This window comes from Morus notabilis, unplaced genomic scaffold, assembly GCF_000414095.1.
Source record: "Morus notabilis unplaced genomic scaffold, ASM41409v2 Scaffold63, whole genome shotgun sequence".
In the NCBI taxonomy this organism is placed as follows: Eukaryota; Viridiplantae; Streptophyta; class Magnoliopsida; order Rosales; family Moraceae; genus Morus; species Morus notabilis.
Window position 1 is genome coordinate 277072 of NW_010365950.1, and position 25555 is coordinate 302626.

At 37.0% G+C, this 25555-nt stretch overlaps 1 protein-coding gene and 1 pseudogene across 1 annotated transcript; both read left to right on the forward strand.

The window, feature by feature from the left end:
- Positions 1-4599: 4599 nt before the first annotated feature.
- On the forward strand, positions 4600-10686 carry LOC112093738 (ras-related protein RABA5e). The gene is made up of 2 exons (XM_024172783.1): positions 4600-5143; positions 10062-10686. The coding sequence occupies exons 1-2, from the start codon at positions 4807-4809 to the stop codon at positions 10379-10381; spliced, it is 657 nt and encodes a 218-aa protein (XP_024028551.1). The 5' UTR covers positions 4600-4806; the 3' UTR covers positions 10382-10686.
- Positions 10687-20704: 10018 nt separating this feature from the next.
- LOC112093733 lies at positions 20705-25415 on the forward strand (annotated as a pseudogene).
- Positions 25416-25555: the final 140 nt, after the last annotated feature.

Here is a 25555-nt window from a genome sequence, read left to right on the forward strand (position 1 = left end):
AAAAAAGGTCATTGAAAGAGAACTTGTAAAAAGTATCTCATGAAGCTAAAGAAGAAAATGGAGCAAGGTAAATATGATTGACTAGTTATGGAAACATGTTTAGTAGAGGATGGTACCTTAACCTGGATAATTGATTTATGAGCGACTAATCATGTATGTCTATTTTTACAGAGTCTTAACTCTTACCGGGAACCTGAAGTGTCCATTTGATATAGTCACTACATATAGATCAATCCTCTATAAATAATTCATAATTAGAGCTATGTAAAATCCGTTAACCTCTCTAGTTACATCTTTATCCTTGAGTACCATTGATTCTCTAATGAATAGTATATTCACAAAATAGTTTCATGAATACGAGCCCGTACTAATTCAAGTATCGAATCAACCTTCAAGGGAATTATTTATCTGCTTCTTTATTAAAAAATGAATGGATTCCATCTCGTAAATTAGCATTTCCGGCTACCCAGTTCATAATGTCTCCATGATACAAGGAATATGATTTAGCAATCTCAAAATCCGTACTGAGTAAGTAAAAAAACATAAATCCATAAATAGAAGTTTGCTAATAACTCTGGATTGAGATCGTTCTATATCTGACCATCGGTAGACTCAATTTGAATTTCCATACTTAACATAAATGATCAGAAATTCAAATTGTGTTTGTGTCCTAATTCCACATAATCACATTATGTATAATACACTCATTCAATATCTCTCTATATTAATAGTGCACATAACACTATTCCATTCTTAATGGGAATGACATGTACTAGTAATGTTTTAATTAAAGATTCTGAAACTTTAATTAAATTCATTACGAACATGTTTCGATTATTATCCTTAAATATTATCCTCTCATAGATAACTCTTATATACAATATTTAAGGTCACATAAATAATAACAGAATTTTCAATGATATTTATAAAATATTAAATAATATAAGCGCATAAATACTGACATTTCTCTATAATTAAATAAATAATAAATATCTTTTTAAATCTTATGCTTTAAGGACATCATTCTTAACACCAGGGCCGGGCCTCATCTATGAAGTCCGTAGCATGGGCACGACACTGCCTCGTACATGGCCCAGGCCTATGAAGAAATTAGGTCAGTATAATTTAATTATCCTTGTACTTTATACTTCACTATTTTTTCCTTCACGATAGCCAATTTCTTGTAATGATTCATATTATTTAATAAAATCACATCTTTTTGGGTATATGATATTACTTCTTTGTTTCTTTCTGTGTCATTAAATATGAAAATATAAAATAATAATAGAAAATTAAATTTTAAAATGGGTCAGCCTTGCTGAGCCGGTCTACTAAAGGCCCTAAAGAGTCGGCCCATATGAAGGCCCTATAGGACGGACCTGGTAGCTGGCCCTGGCCTTAAAGTACAGGGGCCGGGGCCAAAGCTAGGCCTGAGAGTCTCTCCTCATGCCTGGCCCTGGCCCAGGCCCAGGCCCGACTCTGTACTATAGAGGGTCGTGCTAGACACAACCCAAGTCCGTCTTGGGCCGACACGACCCTTTTGACACCTCTCGAATAGTGTCTAGTGGCCCTTGGGAATATCCATTTTGAGAATGGACATGTTAAAGTTCATTATTTTCACAAATAACTTAATCTCACAATGTTAAAGTTCATTATTTTTCTTATCACTTTTATGTCTCGAAATTGATTTAAACTAATCAATTAAAAGGGTGAAAGAGTTTTCATTCCCTGAAAATAGTTAAGAATACGAGTTACGACACATGGTATGACACAAGCACAACAACATAATTGACATGAAATTGACTCTATTTATCAAATTTTTTATTTAAAATATATACATATATGGACATATATTTTTTAACAAAAATCTTTTAACAGATTTAATTTGGATAACATGAAAAATATAAGATTTGTAACCTATATTAACAACGTAAAATATATATAAGTAAACTAAGTAAATAAATTAACACTTAAATTGTTTATATTGACTGTAATAGAATCTGAGTGACATTTTCATTAAATGGGTGACATATGGGTTGTCAACTCGAACTTGACATGAGGATTTGGATTGACATGAACAAGATCTAAATCACCACCCCTCTTAAAATGCACAGTGAAAAGAGAGAGAAAGACAATGGAATATCAAGTAAGCACAAACATATCCAATGATGATTTGATTTTTACACCTTATTGTGTGTTGTATAAACACACATTTCTTAGTTTTCTTAATCAAATACTTCACATTTGCCGTAGACTTTGTAAGGTTTAAGCAGCTTGCACTTAAACTTTTAATTTTAGCAATTCATCTCCCAATTTATAAAACTGTTGCAATGGAGAGTTAGAAATTAAGAGATTTATATCACAGTTTAAATTGGGATGTTGGAAGTTTTCATCAAACATGCTTTTTCGACATTAATGTAATATAAGCATCATTAGAATGATACACATTACAACTGCTTTATAATTTTTGTAAACTAACATAAAAATGGATGTTTGGTTTGAGGATTTAAACCATGATTTGAATCACGGTTCATGGTTCGCTATAGTGTTTTCTCTCAAAAAAATACACGTAAATCGAAAATGATTCTAATTCATGAACTAAAAGTCAAATACAAGTTAGGGAAAATTTCCAAGCCAATACAAGTTTAGAAGTAAAATGTCTAAAATAACCTTCTTAATCCAATATGTTTTCCAGCATGCCATGTCATTTACTCAAAAAGTTAGTGTAAAATTAGGAAAACCTTTCGTGTTCCATGGAGATTTATCCCTGTGGGGACACATAGGAGTGCTTGTAAAATTAAGGATTAAAGGGGGTTTTGCTGTCTATCTTCAATAAAATAATGTTTTCGGCTATCCGTATATTTCAGTGAGTGATAGTTTGATCCTGAATTGTTTGTCAATTAGGCCTCGTTCACTTTGTGGATTCGAATTTTCAATTTGAGCTAAGATGTGACATTTTGTGAGAACTTTTTACTGTAACAGAAAAAGTTAGATGTGACATTTTCTGAGAATTTTTTACTGTAAAAATTTATAACTGAAAACTCGAATCGGTGAAATGAACGAGGCCTTAATTTCTAAACTTTATCAATAGTTTAGTCTCTTTATAATTTACAATACATTTTTAGAAGTTAATAGATACAGTTGCATGTCCATCATAAAAAAATTGAATTTTACAAAAATAATCACTCTAACTTTTATGCATTTAAATGAGCATTGTAAATAAAGTTTTGCCTTTTCTGTGATCTTCTTTTTTATTTTATTTTTTGTGTGTAAATTTTTTAATTGTTATGCCATGAATATATAATTATTTTTAGAGAAATACAAATGTTCCGAACTTTCTTTATACTTGATAACGAATAATTTCATCCGTTAGACAAGAATTAAATGCTCACGATAATATTATCCCATAAAGACAAACATACATTTGATGCACCAAATCAAATTCATTAAACCAAAAAAAAAAAAAAAAACTAAAAATCAAAGAAACATGAGAAAATTATTTCATCTGTCGGCTAAGAACGTCGACGACGACCCTAAATTTGAAAAGCTTTATATCTCAATAAGCTCCAGGGCAATGGTCTTACCCACTCACGGGTCGTTTCGTCGCAACTGTAGCTAAAGGAAAACGAAAGGTCATGGCTGTTGAGAACAAAAGGAGAAGTTGTGATTCCAAAGGTCGTGGCTGTCACCGTCAGTGGGGAGAACGAAGCTCGCACGTAGAAATTGTCGAAGGAGAAGGCGATCGCTCAGTAGAGGCGGAGGAGGAGATCATGTTGTTGTTGATTGGGGGAAAGGTTGCGAGCAGATCGCATGCCATTGCTGTCATGAGAAATCGTCACCCCTTGTCTTGACTTTTTGAAATCTCTGACGAAACCGCTTACGGCCTAAGGGACCATCGCGATTTGAGGTCATTGGTGGGAAACCCCACCGCCATTCCCCGTGATATGAGCATTTGCATAAAATCATGATTTAGGACCATCGATTATTAATCTGACGGTTTAAAAATAGTGTGATATTTATATTGAATCTGTACACTTCGGTACTACAATCATCCTTTATTTTTATTAAATTTTAAAACTTAAACGTTAATTTTACATTAACGACTAAACTTCTAAAAGAATAATTAACAACAATAAGCTAGGGATTACCAAAATAATCATTGAAAACTCTAAGGACTTGTTTAGTAACGTTTTCAAAATGATTCTGCTTTCAATACAAAAGAAGAGATTTTTTTAAAAATAATTCTGAGACTGATTTTAAAATTATATTTAGTTAATTTTTTAAAAGATTATTTTGAATAACGATTTTCTAATTTCTTCATAAAAATTATTTTTATTATTTATTATTTTTATTTTATTTTAAAAATATTTATTAAATAAACACAATTTATCAAAAATTTTCATTTTTATGTCTTAAAAGACGTACAAAAATATTTTTAAAAATAAATGAAAATTAATTTTATACGGTGCCCTAAAATTAAAAAAAAAAAGAGTAAAGAGGAAAAAAAGAAAATTATAAAGAAAATCAATAATGAAGGCACTACATGCGCAATTTGTCTGTGTGCCAGCTCGATTCCATCATCATTCATTTCTCTCTCTCTCTCTCTCTCTCTCTCTCTCTCTCCAGTCTCCATTAATATTTTCAGACCACAACTGGTTCTTTCTTTCATTACCCGTCGCTCTCAGAAAACCCAAAAAAAAGAAACGAAAAAGCTTCTAACTTCGATTCAAAACAATTCCGACTGTTTCTTAACTTGGAAAAAGAGAAAAGAAAATCGAAAAGAAAGAAAGAAAGAAAGAAAACGACATGTCGTCGTCGGAGGACGAGTCGGGGGAGGAGTACCTGTTCAAGATCGTGATAATCGGGGACTCGGCGGTTGGGAAATCGAACCTCCTCTCTCGGTATGCGCGGAACGAGTTCAACATGCACTCCAAGGCCACCATTGGAGTCGAGTTCCAGACTCAGAGCATGGAAATCGACGGCAAAGAGGTCAAGGCCCAGATTTGGGACACCGCCGGCCAAGAACGCTTCCGCGCCGTCACCTCTGCCTACTACCGTGGCGCTGTCGGTGCTCTGGTCGTCTACGACATCACTCGCCGCACCACCTTCGACAGCATCGGCCGTTGGCTCGACGAGCTCAAAAGTATGATCATTCAATTCTGAGCTTTTCAAGATATTTATACGCACATTTATACATGTATATATATATTCTTTGCTTTATGTTTCGGTTCAAGTGAAAGTAGTGTTTGGTTTGTTCGTTAGGTTGATCTTTTTGGTTCTGTTTTTGTAATTTTGTTTTTGTTTGACTAGTTTTTGTTGGATTTTGCCGTTTTAGGTTTGTCGTAATGGTTAGGACTTTTAGATCTGAGGTTATGATGATGCTTCTGAGTTAAGTCTTCATCTAGAAGACTAGAACAAAGCAGCTATTTGACTCTCGTTTTCTTTTCTTTTTTCTTTCCCCGGATAATTAGGTTTACAGTAATTGTCAAAGTTAATGGCCTTAAACTGGAAGATAAAGAACCGCTCCACGCTTACTGGCCCATCCATTAGTCACATTTTTTTGTTATTGTTTTTCATTTTGATTGGGATAGAGGGTGGCATACCGACCTACCCGCAGAAGACCTACCCCCAGAAGGGGTGCATCCATTCCCCGCATGGTATATGAATCCCTCATAAGTGGATTGCCCATGTGTCCGGCCCACCGCAATGGGACGGACTCAAACTGAAAGTTTTCTTGAGGAGAACGAGTAGCCTTACCACCCTACCAAATAACTGGTGATATGTTATTACTTTTTTTTAATCGTTTTTCAAATGGGATAGACAGTGGTGATCCCCGGGAGGGGCGGGGTGCGTCCATTCCTAGCTTGGTATGTCAATCCGTTATAATTGGATAATGCATATACCCCGCCCACAACAGTGGAACTGACTAAAATCCAATATTTTATTGAGGAGAATGAGTAGCCTTACCACCCCACCAAATGACTGGTGGTGTTTTATTTGTGTCCTGTGAATAGTGCAAGTGCATTAGAACAAAGGTGGTCTTTTATCACATTAACTGAATTCCATTTATTTGGGTGTTCTTTTTTGCGATCTTCGATTTTATGTGGTTTGGTATGATGCATTCACTCTTCTCAGTAGGTGTTAGTTAGGACAATTTGCGCGAGCAATATCTAAGATGTATGATTGGATGTGCTAGGCCAAAGATCAAAAAAGGAAGCTTCAAGTTTGCAAAACTCTACGAAAGTTGTTTCACTTGCACTTCCTTTTTCAGTTGACCAATTTATAATTATCTGTTGGTATGGTAACATAGTTAGAATTGTCTTGTTTGCATATAGTGACAATTTGAGATATTTGTTTCTACACGAGGTTTAAGCTTTGATGCCTGATATGAAGTGTTAAAGAGCAGTTAAATATAGAACTAAAGACTGAAAAAGATTCCCTTTTCCATATAAGTAGAGGAGGGGCTTTTGTCAAAAATGGAAAGAGAGAAAGGTGCAGGTATTTCTTTTGGTTTGGTGGCTTCAAGGGATTCCAATATTTTCTGAACTTTCCTAACCTTTGCCGCTTATGCCTCTTCCTTAGAATAGCCAATTTCTTTTTCCTTCCCGTTATCCCTCTACCCTTTGGACGCTCTCATGTTTCCTTTCTATAGACAAAGCATAATTCTCAGATCCTTTTCTTAATAAGGGAAGTGGTTATAATTTGAGGAATGTAGCAAACCTGCCGCGTCCCCCACACCTCCCCCACCAAAAAAAAAGAAAAAAAAAAATCTCTCAGATGGATGAATTGGAGGAGGAACCAAAATGGAGAATTTGTAAAACGGTAATTTTCCTATAGACCTTTATGTTTCGTTTCCTTGTTTTTGTTGATATTTTCTCTCATTCACGTGTTATCCTTAGAGACAAGGAGAAAAAGCACTCAAATCCCATCCCATCCCACCAAGTATAGCTAAGGTCAGGAAAGCTTGTTATATTAATAGGAACCTTGTATTGAAGTCAAATATAGAAGCTTGCCTAAAATTTTTGGACTAGCTATTTGTGTTACTTTTATGTTAGATCGATAGTGCTCCAATTTGGTGAAAAGAACAGAGAAAATGTGCGCGAACTTTTGTCATTTCTCATTTAAATTCGATGGTGCTTTTGTTTGTTAGCAGGCTGCGAAAGATGTTTTCGTTTTGTTTTTCATGATCATACTAATTTGCTTGTTCACCATAGAAGTGCTTCATATCGTGCTTATTGACTAATCCTCAAAAAAGTCATTTGGTTCTTTGACTGGAACTGGATGATTGAATCCCACAAAAGTGTTGTCATGGAATTCAATTGAAAGAAAATTATTTTTAGGTGAGTATTGAAGTAATTCCTGGAGAGGTGTTGTCAGGTATAGAGATCATTCTTTATGTAAGAATTGCAAAGTAATTCCTGGAGAAGTACTAGCCACCCAACATAGGTTAGTGATCTTAGATGTGAGCATTAAGCTTTGTTATAAAAGGTTTAAGATAAACCACCTCCCACGAACTCGTTGGTGGCATTTGAAGGGAATAAAACAATTGGCCTTTAAAGAGAAGTTGTTAGATGAGGCTACTTGGTCATATGTAGGTGATGTAAATACTATGTGGGATGCCATGGCCAGCTGCATCAGAAAAGTGGCAAAGGAGGTACTAGGGGAATCTAGAGGTAAAGGCCCCCCTGGGAAAGAAACCTGGTGGTGGAGTGAGAAAGTTCAAAAGGCTATTAGGACCAAGAGAGATTTATATAAAGATTTACCAAAGCGTAAAGATGTTGAAACTTTTAATAAGTACAAAGAAGCGAAGAAAAAAGCTAAGTGAGCAGTTGGTAAGGCTAGTTCTACTTACTTAGATGAGGTATATAGGAAACTTGGGACTAGAGAATGAGAGAAGGATATATATAAATTATTCAAGATAAGAGAAACGAAGCGTCATGACCTAAATCAAGTGAGGTGTGTTAAGGATGATACGGATCAAGTTCTGACAAGAGATAAAGACATTAGGGAAAGGTGTAAGAGTTATTTTGAGAAACTTTATAATGATGATCATGCGATAGAGTTTGGCAATCTTAGGTTACAAGGAGAACCTAATGTGATGTATACAAGAGGAATCAGAGTCTCGGAAGTTAAAACTGCACTACGGAAGATGAAAAAGGGGAAGGCATGTGGGCCAGATGATATTCCAATAGAGGTTTGGATGGTGTTAGGAGATGTTGGAATTGTGTGGCTCACTAAGCTTTTTTAATGAGATACTAAAGAAGAAGCATATGCCTGATGCATGGAGGAAAAATATTATTGTCCCCATCTTCAAGAATAAAGGAGATGTGATGAATTGTAACAATTATATGGGCATAAAGTTAATAAGCCACATTATGAAATTTTGGGAGAGAGTTACCGAAAGGAGATTAAGGGTCACAACTACCATCTCAGGTAACCAATTTGGCTTCATGCCAGGCAGATCAACCACGGAAGCTATTTTTCTTCTTAAGATGTTGATAGAAAGGTACAGAGAAGTCAAGACGGACCTACATATGGTCTTTATAGATTTAGAAAATGCATATGATAGGGTGTGGGTGCTAGAAAAGAGAGGAGTGCATGAGAGGTATATTAAGGTAATTAAGAACATGTACGATGGGGTGGTCACGGGTGTGAGGACTGTTGGATGCTACACGGCAGAGATCCCCATTCGGATCGGCCTTCATCAAGGATTTTCTCTTTGTCCTTATCTTTTCACCATCGTGATGGATGAGCTGACAAGAGAAATCCAAGATAGAGTTCCTGGGTGTATGCTTTTTGCGGATGATATAGTTTTAGTTGATGAATATAGAGAATGAGTTAACTGTAAGTTAGAACTGTGGAGACAGACTCTCGAGACGAAGGGATTTAAGTTAAGTAGGACTAAAACTGAATACATGCATTGTAGGTTTAGTAGTAACTCAAGTATGGAATTTCTTTGGATGGTGTGGAGATTGGGGCTTTTAGGAAGTTTAGGTACCTTGGGTCTATAGTGTAGTACGAAGGAGATATAAAACAGGATATTCAACATAGGATTAAGGCAGGGTGGGTTAAGTGGAAGAATGCTAGGGGAGTTTTATGTGACGGTAAGATGTCTATTAAGTTGAAAGGAAAGTTCTATAGGACTGTAATCTGCTCAGCTATGTTATATGGTAGTGAATGTTGGGCCATTAAGAGACAACATATATCTAAGATGAGTGTGGTAGAAATGCGCATGTTAAGATGGATGAGTGGCCATATGAGAATGGATCGCATAAGGAATGAAGTTATTCGTAGTAAAGTAGATGTAGTACCAATAGAAGATAAGGTGCGTGATAGCCGCTTGAGGTGGTTCGGGCATGTCCAACGTAGACCGCTAGAAGCACCAGTCCGTGTTTGGGAGGACATTCTTATACCTAATACTAGGAGAAGGAGGAGTAGACTAAGAATTACGTGGACCGAAGTCGTTAGGAAAGACATTCTAGATCTAGGTCTTTAGGAAAGTATTCGAATAGAGCCGTGTGGAAAAGTGAAATCCATATAGCCGATCCCAATTAAGTTGGGATTAAGGCTTGTTGTTGTTGTTGTTGTTGTATTGAAGTAATTGAGCTTTCACTCCTAGTTGAAGAAGATTGAATAGTTGTCTCTAGCAGAGATGCTTTTCTTGAAGGAGGAGGAATAGTGGTTGCATTTTTATCTGGGCTTTCTTCTCACTTATCTTGGTTTTGCTGCTTTATGTTTTTGATTTTCGAGTTCAACTATAAGATATTTGTGCTGTAAACTGAACTAAACTAATTATATTTGTTACTCCGTCTGAACAAATACATGTGACGAAACGTAAGCCAATCTTCATTATATAAGGTTTTCTTTTTGCTTTTTCTCTTTAACAATTAAAGCCTCAGAATAAGTTGGTTATTTGAAGATTAATCATTTCAAACTATTATAGTTTAGAATCTGAATTATTGATTGGCAATTACACATCATGTAATCTTAATTATTGAGCTTGGCAGTTATGCGTACACGTGATCTTAATGCTTGAGCCTTTCATTGAAATAATCATGCAGCTCATTCTGATACAACTGTGGCAATGATGCTTGTCGGGAACAAATATGATTTGGAGAATATCAGGGATGTGAGTGTTGAGGAAGGGAAAAGCCTTGCAGAAGCTGAAGGTTTGTTCTTCATGGAGACTTCCGCACTCGACTCCACCAATGTTAAAAAAGCTTTTGAGATTGTTATTCGGGAAATTTACAACAATGTCAGCCGCAAGGTCCTAAACTCGGACACTTACAAAGCAGAGTTATCTGTAAACCGGGTAAGTCTTGTCAACAATGGCGCGGATGGGTCGAAGAAAAACCAAAATTATTCATGCTGTTCCAGGTGACTTGGTCGGATCATATCCCCAGAAAAAAGAGCACAAGTGGAGGCTTTGTATGGTTGGTTTGTGAATTCTATTTGGTTGATTTATTGGTTTGTCATTGGCAATGTTTTTTCTTTTTCAAGGATAACAGAATAAGACAGTATTTATAGAAAGAAATTTTGTGTTTTATTTATGTACAACATCACAATTTTTTACTCCGGATACTGTAGTATAGCTGTGCAAGATAAAGCAGCCAATCTTTCTTTGTGGAATTGTTTTTTTCTGGTATGCCTAATGATTCCAAAGTTAAATTATCCTTTTTCTGCTTCTTTCAGTGTGCACCAATGTTTTGTTGAATTTTGTGGAAGTTTTCTGATTTTTTTATATTATATTATATTTTTTTAATTTCTGGAAGTGAAGTTAGAATGTTAGATTCAATTTTAGAAGAAGCATACTTTTATCAAAGGACATAAGATTAGGATTTGATATGGTTCAATCTCGTTTTAGTGTGAAATCCTACAAATGGAACCAACTGAACTGTGCATGCTTACGGTGGTTAGTTCTATCCATCATAGAGGTGATTGTGAAACGGTGTTCATGACACCTTAATTCTAAATTCTAATTACCGATCCTTCAAGAAAAAAAAATCTATCTAATTACGGAGAGCAATAAAAATCACAATAAAATAAATCAAATAAAATTGACACAGAAATTTATAGAAATTCGTCGTAATATGAGACTACATTTTATTTCAGCCTCTGAAGTTTTTCACTATACTCATAAGAAGGTGATCCGTGAAATTCTGTGTAAGATAATAAATCATTAGGACAATTAATTAGACTCCACAAGTTAACAAGAGAGAGTGCTAGTGCCATCAAAAGTTTTCCCTACCAAGCTTTGCTCTTCTAGCTCTAGATCCTGTTCATGGAGCGATCCCACTCTGATTTTTATTCCTCAATTTGTTTTTGGCTGATTTGCATATCCAACCAAATGGCCTTGTAGACAAAAAATATTACTTCAAATAAATCCATTGACATCATTTTAAGGGCGTCATCAATGCTATGTAGTTTTAAAATTTGAGGACATGTCGATGTAAGTGACATAATTCAAGGGGAAATTCATAAACTTTATCATTAGATTTTTATACAATGTCAAAATCTAACATTTGAATAGGAAAATAAATCTAACAAAATATTATGGCATGTTTTATAGGCAAAATAATTAGTATTAAATTTAGTACCAAGTATAACACATATCAATTCAATACCAAGTACAAAGGTAAGTTAAATTTTAGCATTACTTTTGATTTAATGATTATAACATTGTTATTTTTTTAATTATGTACAAACTAAAAATTGTTCTTTTATAAGCTTGAGAGCTTAAAATGTATGACAAACATAAATATAGCATTTGTGAATGAAGAATAAAATAAAATGAATTTTCAAATATGCTATTCAAATAAAATAGAATGACTTTTATTGAATATGCTATTTTTATACCTTTTGTTTGTCACATATAACATTGACATTAACATCTGTAATGGAGACGGTCTAATAGAAAAAATCTTATTCTTCAAATTAATACTAGTAAAAAAAAATAGATATCTCTCTTTTGTTATCCCATACGTTCCTTCAAAATAACACTTTATCCTTCTTATCATATTCCCTAATGTCTAAAGTATTCCCTCTTATAATGCAAATGTTGATCCAACCTTTTAATTTTAGCATTAACGATCCTGAATTTGACCATTTATAGCAGTGCAATCCAAGTAATAATGTATATCATTTTTTGTTGTTGTTGAGGAAATAACATATGTCAGTTAACGGACAACAGTTTGGGTCCAAAGAGTCAAAATTTTAAAGGATTCAACTTGCCAACCAACAAGTGCATTTATGTAAATTTTTGGTGTATTTCTGATAAGTGCTTAATTTCACATATGCTTCCTTGCTTTGTTCTTGAGTATCTTATTTTATAATTAGTGTTTTTATGTTTTGAAGGTCAAAGAATGATTTGGAGCTTAAAATAGCACAAAACGGACAAAAAATCACAATGTTGACCAGAAAGGGTTGCGAGCCCGGGCTGAAGAGTGGCGAGCCCGTGCCAGTCCATCTGAGGGCGCGCAGCCCTGGTCACGCCCCCGTACAACTCCGTGCAGTGCTGATATGATTTTGACGCATTTTGCGATTTGTTGGCCAAGTTTCTTCCCTATTTGACTCTGAATTTGACCTAGATTAACCCCAACTTAAAAATCTATAAATAGGAGACTTTAGGATTGATTTAGAGAGCTTTTATCATTATTTGTTAGCTGTCGTGGAGATGAGGAAGAAGAAGAAAAGGAAGAGATTCTTAAAGACCAATCTAGTTTCTTCTTTCCTTCTCTCTTTTTATTAGTTTTATTTTTATTTTTTAATTATGTTAGGTTAGATGTTATTTTGGTTAAGGGTGAATTCAAAACCGTAGACATGGATTTGTGAGGGATGTTTAGATATTATTTTCTAATTTTCTATTAAGATTGTTTATGTTCTTACAGTTTAATTGTTCATTTTCTCTTCCAATTTAATTGTTCATGAATATTTTCTTGTTTTATTTGGGTGCGCAACCATTTAGGACTTGAGAATACTCTATTGCTAGGTTAGGAATCTTGATCCATAATTATCTTACATTTCTAATCGTTAGTAGCAAATTGTGATCATTGATGATGGTCAAGTTTTTATATGATTGCATGTGGAACAAAACATAGGTTGAATAATCCGAGCTTGTGTGATTGTTACTTAGATCAACATATGTTTCTCATCGTAATGCCACTTTTGAATTGAATTTAGAGAGCTTGTTCTTGGTTGTTTGAGGGAAAGGGATTAAGTGAAGAGCTTGTTTTGCTTAACGACTAACTAAGAAAAGATTAGGGTAGCAGAGCTTGTTGCTTTATACGGTTATTAGTTTTCATAGGAAATTAGAGATAATATTGCATATTCATTATGATTCCATTGTCTAGTGGTAGAGATTGATACTTTGACATTTGTTTTATTATTGTTGATTTCTTAATTAATTTCAAGTTTTGTTTTGTTTTATTTTATTTAGTTTAGACTCGAAAAAGAATATTGGGAATGAATAATTTTATTCATTGAGTAGACCTTAATACAATTACAGCCTAAGTAAAAAAGGAATCAATATCACTAATTCTAGGAAGTAAATAACTACTAACAATACTTTCCTAAATATACAGATTTGACACCTAACTAATGATATAGTTACAGCTATACACGGATTCTTTCCTAAAAACAGTTTGTTTTTTCTACACTCACCCTCAAGCTGGTTTGAAAATATCTTTCATTACCAGCTTGCTTACTAAAAAATTGAATTGTTTTTTAGATAGTCCCTTTGTGAGCAAATCACCTACTTGATCTCCAGGCGGAACATAGATCATGCATACGAAACCGCATTCTATCTTCTCTTTGATAAAGTGCTTGTCCACTTCAACGTGCTTCGTGCGATCGTGGAGAACTGGATTATGAGTAATAGAAATAGCAGCCTTATTGTCACAATACAACTTCATAGGTAGATCTTCTGAAGCTCTCAACTGTTGTAAGATTCTCTTGATCCACATTACTTCACAAATACCAAGGGCAACCGCCCTGAACTCAGCCTTTGCACTACTCCTTGCAACCACATTCTGCTTCTTACTACGCTAGGTTACTAAGTTACCACCAACATAAGTACAGTACCCAGAAGTGGATCTTTGATCAGCTATACTCCCAGCCCAATCCGCATCGGTGTAGGCCTCAATCTGAAGGTGTCCTCGGGATTTAAAGGAAAGCCCTTTACCTAGTGTCCGCTTTAAATACCTTGAAAACCTGTAAACGGCTTTAAAATGTTCAGGACTAGGTGAGTGCATAAACTGGCTAACTTCACTTACAGAGAAAGCTATGTTAGGACGCGTATGTGACAGATAAATAAGTCTGCCAACAAGTCTTTGATATCGTTCCTTATCTTTTACATCTTCAGCGTTGGCTAGTTGTAGTTTCACATTCAGTTCCATAGGAGTTTCTGCCGGTTTACAGCCCAACATACTTGTTTCTTCAAGTAAATCAAGTACATACTTACGTTGATTTACAATAATGCATTCCTTAGACCTTGCAAACTCCATTCCAAGGAAGTATTTTAACACTCCCAGGTCTTTGATTTCAAACTCTTCGGCTAATCTCCTTTTCTGTCTATGTATTTCACTACAATCATCTCCTGTCAAGATAATATCATCAACATACACAATTAAGATGGCAACTTTACCTTCTCTTGAATGCTTGTAAAACATGGTGTGGTCCGCTTGGCTCTGTATAAATCCCTACCTCCTCACTGCCTTGCCAAAACGATCAAAGCATGCTCTAGGTGACTGATTGAGTCCATACAGGGATTTCTTTAGTCTGCAGACTTTTCCAACGCCAAGTTCTTCCTCAAAGCCCGGTGGTAGGCTCATAAATACTTCTTCTTCTAGGTCACCATTGAGAAAAGCATTTTTTATATCAAGTTGAAACAAATGCCAGTTAGAATTCACAACAAGAGTCAACAAGACACGTATTGTATTTATCTTCGCAACATGGGAAAAAGTTTCTTGGTAATCTATTCCGTAGGTTTGAGTAAAGCCTTTTTCTACTAGCCTGGCTGTATACCTCTCTATACTACCATCAGCTTTACTTTTAACTGTGAACACCCATTTGCACCCCACAACCTTCTTCTCACTAGGCAACTCAACCACCTCCCACATACCATTCTTCCTCAATGCCTCCATCTCTTCAAGCACGGCTGACTTCCAATTCAGTTCATCTAATGCCTCCTTAATATTTCTAGGCACCACAAGCTTTGAAATCTTTCTAGTAAAAGCTCTATACTTGGAAGAAAGTTTGTCATAGGAGATGTATTTGGCAATAGGATGTCTAGTGCAGGTTTGGGTTCCTTTTTTAAAGGCAATAGGGAGATTAAGTTATGTTTCTTGGGTAGGAATAACAGGTACAGGACTCGGATTGGATTTAGGAGAAATTATTTCATTAGAATTTGGAATATAAGATAAGGAAGGTGAGTTACCTGATGCGTTTGGACGGACTTCACTCGGGAATTCCTCATGGTCGTGTGCTGAGCGAAACACATAATCTTTATCTCTTTCAAGGATATTTTTCCTTAAAAATAAACCACAGGCTCAAGATTAGATCGATTTTTTTTTCATTTGTAATATTTTCATATCAGACAGACCAATGTCAACTTCAATGTTTCCAGATTGAGTGATCCTAGTTTCCTTATCTATTTCAGTAGATTCAAAAAATATTTGTGGTAAAGGTTATGTTTCCCAAAAATTTGATTTTCCTGAATTCTCCCCCTGAATTAAATTTTTGTGGAAAAAGGTAAATTTTCCAAAAAAGTTGCATTCATGGTAATATGAAATTTCTTGGTCAATGGGTTAAAAAATTTGTAACCCTTTTAATTTGGAACATAGCCCAAAAAAATACATTTTTATGCTCTTGGGCCTAATTTGGACCATGATCTTTTTGGAATGTGCACATAGGCAGTGCAGCCAAAGACTTTTAATGGCAAATCAGAGTTTATTCGGTATTCTAGAAAAAAAAATTTTAAGCAATCCAAGGGAGTCACATACTGTAAAACTCTAGTAGGCATCCTGTTAATCAAATATGATGCAGTTAAGATAGCACCCCCCCACAAATATTTTGGCAAGTTCATGTAAAACATCATAGTTCGAGCTACTTCTAAAAGATGCTTATTCTTACGCTCGGCTATTCCATTTTGTTCAGGAGTATGTGGACATGAAGATTGATGTAAAATTCCTTTTCCTTGTAACAAGTTTTCCAAAACTTTATTATAGTACTATGTTCCATTATCTGACCTTAAAATGCTTATCTTTGCCTGAAACTAATTTTCTATCAAATTATAAAAATCCTTAAATATTTTTTCAACTTCAGATTTCTCACGCATCAAATAGACCCAACAAAGACGAGTATGGTCATCTATAAATGTTACAAACCATTTTTTACCTGAAACCGTGGTTACCTTTGAAGGCCCCCAAACATCACTGTGGAAAAGATAAAGAAAGTTTTGAAGGTTGATATGATCTTGGAATATAACTTTTCCGTTGGCTTTTTGCAAGTAAACAACATTCACATTTAAATATTAACGGATCAATATTCTTAAACAATGATGGAAACAAACGTTTTAGATAGATAAAACTAGGATGGCCCAATATGTAATGCCAAGCCATTATTTGATCATAAGCAGACATAGAACTGATACTACTAAATACTTGAACAATTTTAGAACTAGGCAAATCATCCTCAAAATAATAAAGACCATCGATCATTCTAGCCCTGCCAATCGTTATCCTCGTGTTCTTTTCCTGAAGAACACAATGAGATTCAAAAAAGGTAACAAAACAATTAGAGTCTTTGAAAACTTTGCTAACAGACAAAAGGTTGCAAGCAAGTTTAAGGACATGGAGGACAAATTTCAGGTTTATTTTTTCTGAGATTTGTATCGGGCCTTTGCCTGCTATAGGGGAAAAATTGCCTTCTGCAATCTTAATTTTTTTGTTTCCAGGACATGGTGTATAACATTGAAATAATTTGAATGAATTAGTCATATGGTCGGAAGCTCCTTGATAAGTGCACAAATTTACACTTTTAATGTTCATAATTGTCAAATTATTTTATCAAATTTGTGATTTTAATTTCAAATATTCCTAAATTTAGAGTATTTAATTTTAATTGGATTTATTTTATTTTTCAGGTTTTTGAAGAAAATAATTGGATTTGGGCTAGTTTACCAAGCAAAACCCAAAAGTTGAGCCCAATTCAGCCCACTAAGAAGCCCATCAGCGCCCAGCCGTCCGCCGAGCCGAGCCGATTGAAGTCGAGCCACACGAGCCTCACCGGCGCGCCACGTGTCGTCCTCTGCCGCGCCGCAGGTCCGCGGGACCCAGTTGTCCCCGCGCGTACGGATCCTTCCCCCGGGCGAGTCTCCTTCACGCGCGCGTCAAGGCGTTTTTCCTTTCCTCTCCGCGTGGGCCCGCATCGCAGTAACCTCCCAATCAGTTCGCGCCACGTGTCCCAGCTGTCGGCCTTTTTCTTTCTCTCCGCCTCTCAGCCTACCAACACGTGTCTCTGCACAGTTGCATCTCGTCCTTCCACAAATCAGCGCGCGCCACGCGTCAGGTCTTCCCCCTGCGTGGAACCAGCTGTGCAACAATTTTTCCTCTCTGCGAATCAGCATGTGCCATGTGTCCTAGCCTTTTGCTCTTCCTTTTTGTTGCCGTTTGTGTCCGTTGAGCCAGCTGAGGAGTGCAACGCTTGTTCTTCTTCTTCAGCCTGAAACCGTTTCTGATGGTTTCCTTTCTCATTAAGTTTTAGTTTTTATCATCCTAATTAATTTTTGTAAATTTCAATTAATTTTAGAACGTTTGTTTTTGGTTGGTTATTGATTGTAACCTTTGGCATGGCCCAGAAACTCTATAAATAGGGGCATGTCAAAGTGTTTAGGTTGTTGATTTTAGAGCCTAAATTCTCACACATTTTCTCTTGTTTTTTTATTCTTATTCTCATACTTTCTTTTTAGAATTTTATGGGAATTATGTGCAAGTTAAGCTAGAGTATTTAGGTGAGGCTAGAGATGATCCTATATGTGTAGTGAACTTGTTTGGATTTTGATTCTCCAATGATTTGTAAGTTTTATACATTCGAGTAAATAATTTTCTTTTATCATATTTCTTCCTCTTATCAATATATTTTATTGTCAACTTTCATATAAATCTAATCAAGCTCTTTTTATGTGATTGTTGCATTGTATTATATATTGATAGGTATTGTTTTATGAGTAGTCTTTTACTGCAATATTGCCAACGGTATATTGTCGCTCTTAGATTTCTTATAAGATAATTTTTCTTAAATCTAAACGTTAGAATTTTATTTACTCGAATACATTTTTAATTCATATGTTCTTCAAATATTTATTTTCTGATTGATTGTTTTGGGATGTTTTCAATTGAGTCAATTTATGAATCAAAATCTAAATAGGTGAACAAAGCATACGGAGGATTCTCAAAACCTTACCACTTTTTATTATTGAATTTTCTCCATTTTAAATTGTTTAAAAAAAATAAAAAACACTAATTCCTTTTCTTTGTTTGATTGCTTACTTTCCTAACGCTTTTTATTTACTAGTCATTTCTTGTTTAATTTAACACCTTCTCGTGGGATCGACCGTTCAAATTGTACTACAATTGACCGCTTGTTTTTGTACACGTTTGGGCGTAATCAAATTTTGGCGCCGTTACCGGGGAGGTGCGTCAACAAGATTGTTCAGTAGATAATTAGCCAAAGAGGTAGGTACTTATTCGTTGAAAAAAAAAAAAACGTTGAATAGCCTAATTTTGTTGTCTGACTATTTTTTTTTTCTTGGTTTGACAGTTACTTTTTTTTTTGGTCAGCTTTACTTGTATTACATATTTATTATTACGTTTTTTATTGATTTTTCTTTGTTGGGTTTTGTTTTGCTGGTTGCAAAAAAAAAAAAAAAAAAAAAAAAAAAAAAAACCCTTTTTACAACATTTTTTTTTATTTGCTTAGTTGTGTCCGTAATTGGTTGTCTTTGACGTTTGTAACACTTTATGTTGTGTCATCTATTTCTTTAGTTTATTAGATTTTAAAACGTGTTGTTGAGTCTCTAAGTTTTGTCAGTTTCTTTAAGTTTTGTTATATAACTTTTATTTTGTACATTTTCTTTTTGCATTCTTCTGTTTCTTTTGTTAATAACTCTTGTCCATTCTGTTGTCCATTCCGTTTTTCTTGTTATTTTGGTTTTGTTTTATAGTTCTCTTTAGTTTCCATTTAACATTTCCGTGACTTTACCCATTCTTTTAAATATAACATTCATTTTTATTTATTTATTTACTTTTAATTAGTTTGCTAGCTTTCATTTTTGTTGTTATTCATTTTTTTAAATTTGCATTTATTTTTCCTTTCATAACTAGAATTAAATTTATTAATTTTTAGGTTGTGACTTTTAGGTGACCAATTTAGACATTAAATTAGGACCCTTAATTTTTCATAATTTGTATAACCTTAAGTTTTAGAATAGTATTAACTTAGGGTACTAATATCTAACATTTAACATTTCATAAAACACGTCATAAAACTTAATAAATTTTTCAAGCAATTTTGTGGAAACGTTGGAAAGTACAAACTAAGAGAGTTCTGTCTAAGAGGCTGGTTCCTGTTAGCGTTCTACGCCACCAGTCTTTCCTGGGAACGTTGCTCTGTCTAGGAGGTTGGTTTTTAAGGAGGCCTCGCCCCACCAATCTTTCCAGGGAGCACTCTTGGGGGTTGCGATTCGTGATTCTACATTATTGATTTCTTTGTTTAAAAAAAAAATTAAAAAAATTAAAAAAATTAAAAAAAAGTGAAACATTGTAAAGTATGAATCGTTATAGAGACGAATTAGGGAGATTCGCAATAAGACCGGAGAACCCTAGTGAAGTTTCTTCCCACACGTCAAGTGCTCCCTCGACCCCAGCCTCATTAGCAGTTGCAAATCCGTTCGCGATGGCTCAAAACGAGGAGGTCCAACAGAAGACGTTGAACGATTATCTTCACCCTTCACGTACGGCTACACCGTCATGCATAATGTTTCCCCCTAATATGCCGAATTTGGATTTGAAGCCGGGCATGATCCAACTCTTGCCGACCTTTCACGGGTTAGAGAGCGAGAATCCATACGTGCATATTAGGGAGTTTGAAGAAGTAGTGGCCACTTTTCACAACCGAGCTGAAGCCGCGGACTCTGTGCGATTGAAATTCTTTCCTTTCTCTTTGAAGGACAAGGCTAAAAGATGGTTGTATTCTCTGCGACCTAGGTCTATTGGAAGTTGGGAAGAAATTTGCCGACCTTTCACGGGTAAGAGAGAGAGAATCCATACGTTCATATTAGGGAGTTTGAAGAAGTAGTGGCCACTTTTCACAACCGAGCTGAAGCCGCGGACTCTGTGCGATTGAAATTCTTTCCTTTCTCTTTGAAGGACAAGGCTAAAAGATGGTTGTATTCTCTGCGACCTAGGTCTATTGGAAGTTGGGAAGAAATGATGACAGCATTTTTTAATAAGTATTTCTCCCACCATAAGACCAATGGTCTGAAGCGACAGATCTCGACCTTTACCCAGAAGGACAATGAAACTCTGTATCAAGTTTGGAACGGTTCAAGGATCTGTTAAATCAGTATCCTCACCATGGTTACGAGAGTTAGCGCTTCGTCAGTTATTTCTACGAAGGACTCATGATTTGAGAACGCCAATTTGTGGAGATGATGTGCAATGGTGAGTTTCTACAAAAGGATCCCGAGGAGACTTTTGAGTATCTCAATGAGTTAGCCGAAAAAGCCCACACTTGGACCGGACCTAGTGCTACTGACAGCACCAATAGGTCCCGATCGGTTGGAATCTATCAATTAAGGGAGGAGGACAACCTCAAAGCCCAAGTCGAATCTTTGACAAGGCAAATTGAGGCCCTCAAAGGCAAATAAGGTAGAGGAATCCACACGGTCGCAAGGGTAGAGACACATGAGCCATGCTTTGTCTGTGGTGGGGTGGAACATCTAGCTAAGGATTGCCCTGCTTATGGTGAAATGAAAGGGGTTTATGAGGAGCAATGCAATGCCTTAGGGGTGTACAACAAACCTTTCTCTAACACATACAATCATGGCTGGAGGAACCATCCAAACTTCAGTTGGAGAGATTCCAACCAAGCACAACCATCAGGAGGATAATGGAAAACTGAGCAACAGCTGCAACCACCAAAGGCGTATTCTACACCTCAATACAATTCGCATCAGCTAAGGGGTTCTCTTGAGAACACCTTGCAATCTTTCATGGAGGTGCAGAGTAAGACGAATCAGAAGTTTGAGTCACTGTTCACGCAAATGGTGGAGGAAAGTAAAGAAATTAAGAGTCAAATGACAAAGCTGACTGGAGCTTTGGCTGTTCAAGAATGCGGCAAGTTCCCTTCACAAGCTCAGTCAAACCCAAAGGGTCAACATATGGCGCAAACCTCATGTCTTGATAATCAAAATGTTAAGGAGGTGAATGCCATCAGTACTGTAGTGGTAAGATTATGGAAGAACCATAAACAAATGCCACCACTTCGAGTAGTAAGGAAGTTGTCCCTGAGAAAGATGAGCCAACAAATGTTCCGGTAAAGGTGCCTTTTCCCCAAGCTCTCGTCCAACTGGGAAAGTACCGGAACATCAAAGTGAGATCCTAGAGCACTTGACTCAAGTGAAGATTAATCTTCCTTTGCTTCATGTTATCAAGCAAGTGCCTGCTTATGCTAAGGTTATCAAGGATCTATGCACTATCAAAAGGAAGCACCATGTCAAGAAGATAGCATTCTTGATAGAACAGGTATGCGCGGTGATCGACCAGAAAACACCGCCCAAGTACAAGGATCCTGGTTGTCCCACAATTTTTTGTCAGATTGGGACACATGAGTTCAGCCAAGCTTTGCTTGATCTAGGAGCGAGTGTTAACCTCATGCCATACTCTGTCTACTCGTAACTTGGTCTTAGAGAAATTAAACCCACATCTGTGGTTCTGCAGCTAGCTGATCGATCGATCAAGAAGTCTCGGGGGGTAGTTGAGGGTGTTTTGGTTCAAGTTGATAAGTTCTATTACCCCGTTGACTTTCTAGTCTTGGATACTCAATCCGTGGTGAGTATGGAGTCCAAGATTCCCATTATCCTCGGAAGACCTTTCCTTGCTACAGCCAATGCTCTCATCAACTGTAGGAACGGTCTGATGAAAATATCATTTGGGCACATGACTTTGGAGGTGAATGTTTCTCACGTTGCAAAGCAACCACGTGATGATGATGAGTGTCACCAAACGTTTCTAATTGACACACTCGTCTCGGAAGAGGTTCAATTGTGTAGCAATTCTGATGATCTTGACGATTTCCTCCGCATTTCTAAATCTAAGAGTTCCGGTCCTTGTGAGTTGGCCAACAATGTTACCATTTTCAAAGACTCATAAGGCAGAGGAACCAAGTTTTGGCAACCACGCTTTGAAGAGCTACCTTGAGAAAAAGAAAAGCCGAAACCATCCACCGAAGAGACCCCAAACCTCAAGTTGGCTCAACTGCCTGAGAATCTGAAACATGTTTTCCTGGGAGCTGGTGATACCTTTCCTGTCATCATTTCATCTAAACTTGATGCATTTCAAGAGCAGCGGTTAGTTGACATGCTGCGTGAACACAAATCGGCATTAGGTTGGACGATAACTGACATTAAGGGTATTAGCCCCTTAATTTGCTCTCATCACATCAACTTGGAAGACGAGGTTAATCCACGAAGGGATCCCCAAAGGAGACTGAACCTGACGATGAAAGAGGTCGTAAAGAATAAAGTCTTGAAGCTTCTGGATGCAGGAATCATCTATCCAGTCGCTGATAGCAAGTGGGTCAGACCAACTCAGGTAGTGCCCAAGAAATCAGGGGCGACAGTGCAGGAAAATGAGAAAGGGGCTCTTGTTCCCACGAGGACTGTGACGGGTTGGTGAATGTGTATTGACTATCGAAAGCTGAACGCCGCCGCCCGCAAGGATCACTTTCTGCTTCCATTCATCGACCAAATCCTAGAACGTGTGGTTGGTCATCCTTACTATTGCTTTCTTGATGGCTACTCAGGCTATTATCAGATCGAGATCACATTAGAGGATCAGGATAAGACTACTTTTACTTGTCCTTCTGGTACTTATGCTTTTCGGCGTATGCCATTTGGGCTATGTAATGCACCAGCCACCTTCCAGAGGTGCATCATGAGCATTTTTAGCGACATGGTCGATAAGTGTATGGAAGTGTTCATGGATGACTTGACCGTCTTCGGTGACTCCTTCGACTCGTGCCTTCTCAACTTAGAAGTTGTTCTGACTAGATGTGAAGAGAAAGGCCTTGTGCTTAACTGGGAGAAATATTATTTCATGGTGCCATCTGGCATAGTCTTGGGGCATGTTGTTTCTGAAATAGGGATTGAGGTTGATCAGTCCAAAATTGAACTTATCTCAAAGTTGCCCACCCCCAAGACTGTCAAAGACATTCGGTCTTTTCTGGGGCATGCTGGTTTTTACAGGAGGTTCATACAAAACTTTTAAGTAATTTCTCGTCCGCTTTGTAACCTCCTGGCCAAAGACGCCGTATTCGATTGGACACAAAAGTGTGAGGATTCTTTCCGAACGCTTGTGGCAAAGTTGACTTCCGCCCCCATCATTCAGTCACCAGATTGGAGCTTACCATTTGAGATCATGTGTGACGCAAGTGATTATGCTGTGGGGGCAGTCCTTGGTCAACGAAGGGAAGGGAAGCCCTTTGTTGTGTATTACGCGAGTAGAACTCTAAATAGTGCTCAAATGAATTACTCAACCACTGAGAAAGAGTTGCTCGCTGTGGTCTTTGCACTTGACAAGTTTCGTGCATATATGATCAGTTCACCCATCACCGTCTTTACAGATCATGCCACCCTCAAGTATCTCTTTTCCAAAAAGGATGCTAAGGCGTGATTAATTAGGTGGATCCTTCTATTGCAGGAATTTGACTTGACCATCAAGGACAAAAAAGGTGTCGAGAATGTCGTTGTTGACCATCTGTCTCGACACGAGTTCAATGATCCTATCGATGGCCCTACCATCCGCGATAACTTCTCCGATGAAAATCCTTTCGCCGTCACTAAGCTACCTTGGTACGCTCATATCGTAAACTACTTGGTGACATGCGAACTTCCTTCTGATTAGAATGCACAAGATAAACGCAAGTTCTTGGTCAAAGTGCGAAACTTCTATTAGGATGATCCATATCTTTTCAAGTACTGTCCCGACCAAATCATGAGATGATGCATTCCTGATGATGAGATTACTAGTGTTCTGAACTTCTGCCATAACGATGCATGTGGTGGTCATTTTTCTGTGAAAAAGACCGCCGCAAAAATTTTACAGTATGGTCTTTATTGGCCTACTTTGTTCAAGGACACTAATCAATTATGTCGTTCCTGTGTTCGGTGCCAAAAGTTAGGTGCTTTGTCCCGCCGCCATATGATGCCTTTGAGCCCGATTCTCGTGATAGAAATATTTGATTGTTGGGGGATCGACTTTATGGGACCATTTCCGCCTTCTTCTGGGTACCTTTACATCTTCCTCGTTGTGGATTACGTTTCTAAATGGGTTGAAGCCGTGCCGTGTCGAACCAATGATAAAGGAACAGTTGTTAAGTTCTTGATGGAGAATGTGTTATCTAGGTTTGGCACTCCACGTGCTATCATCAGTGATCAAGGCACTCATTTCTGCAACAATTCATTTGAGGCACTTATGCGCAAGTACGGTGTGCTTCATAAGGTTGCTACTGCCTATCATCCACAAACGAATGGCCAAGCTGAGTTGGCGAATAGGGAGATCAAACAAATTCTGTAAAAGACGGTAAATCCCGACCGCAAGGATTGGTCCTTACGTCTTCTTGACGCACTTTGGGCATACCGCACTGCTTACAAATCCCCTATTGGGATGTCTCCCTATAGGCTTGTCTTTGGGAAAGCCTGTCATTTACCTGTCGAGCTCGGACATAAAGCTTATTGGGCCATCAAGGCCCTTAACTTTGATCTCAATGCTGCAGGCATTCAAAGAAATCTCCAATTGTCTGAGATTGAGGAGTTAAGGAACGACGCATACGACAATTCCAGGATCTACAAGGCAAAAATGAAAGCGGCTCATGACAAGCAAATCCTGAGAAAGAATTTTGAGCCAAATCAGCGGGTGCATCTTTATGACTCCCGTTTGCATCTCCACCCAGGTAAGTTCAGATCGCGGTGGACTAGTCCATTTGTGGTGAAACAGGTTTTTCCCAACAGTGCTGTCGAGGTCGAGGACCCGAGCGATGGGAGAGTATTCAGAGTCAATGGCCAGAGACTGAAGCATTACATTGAGCGTGTAAGCCAAGCTGAAGAGATCATTCTCGAGGCTCCGGTTTACCAATCTTGACAAGTTTGCTTCTGACCCTTTTGTATCATATTTTTGTTTCTTTGTTTCATTTAGTGTGTTTTGTGTGCTTTTATTTTCAGTTTATTTTTGTGTGATTTTATATTTGTTTGTGTGTTTTGGAGAATCCGTTCAGGAGGCTC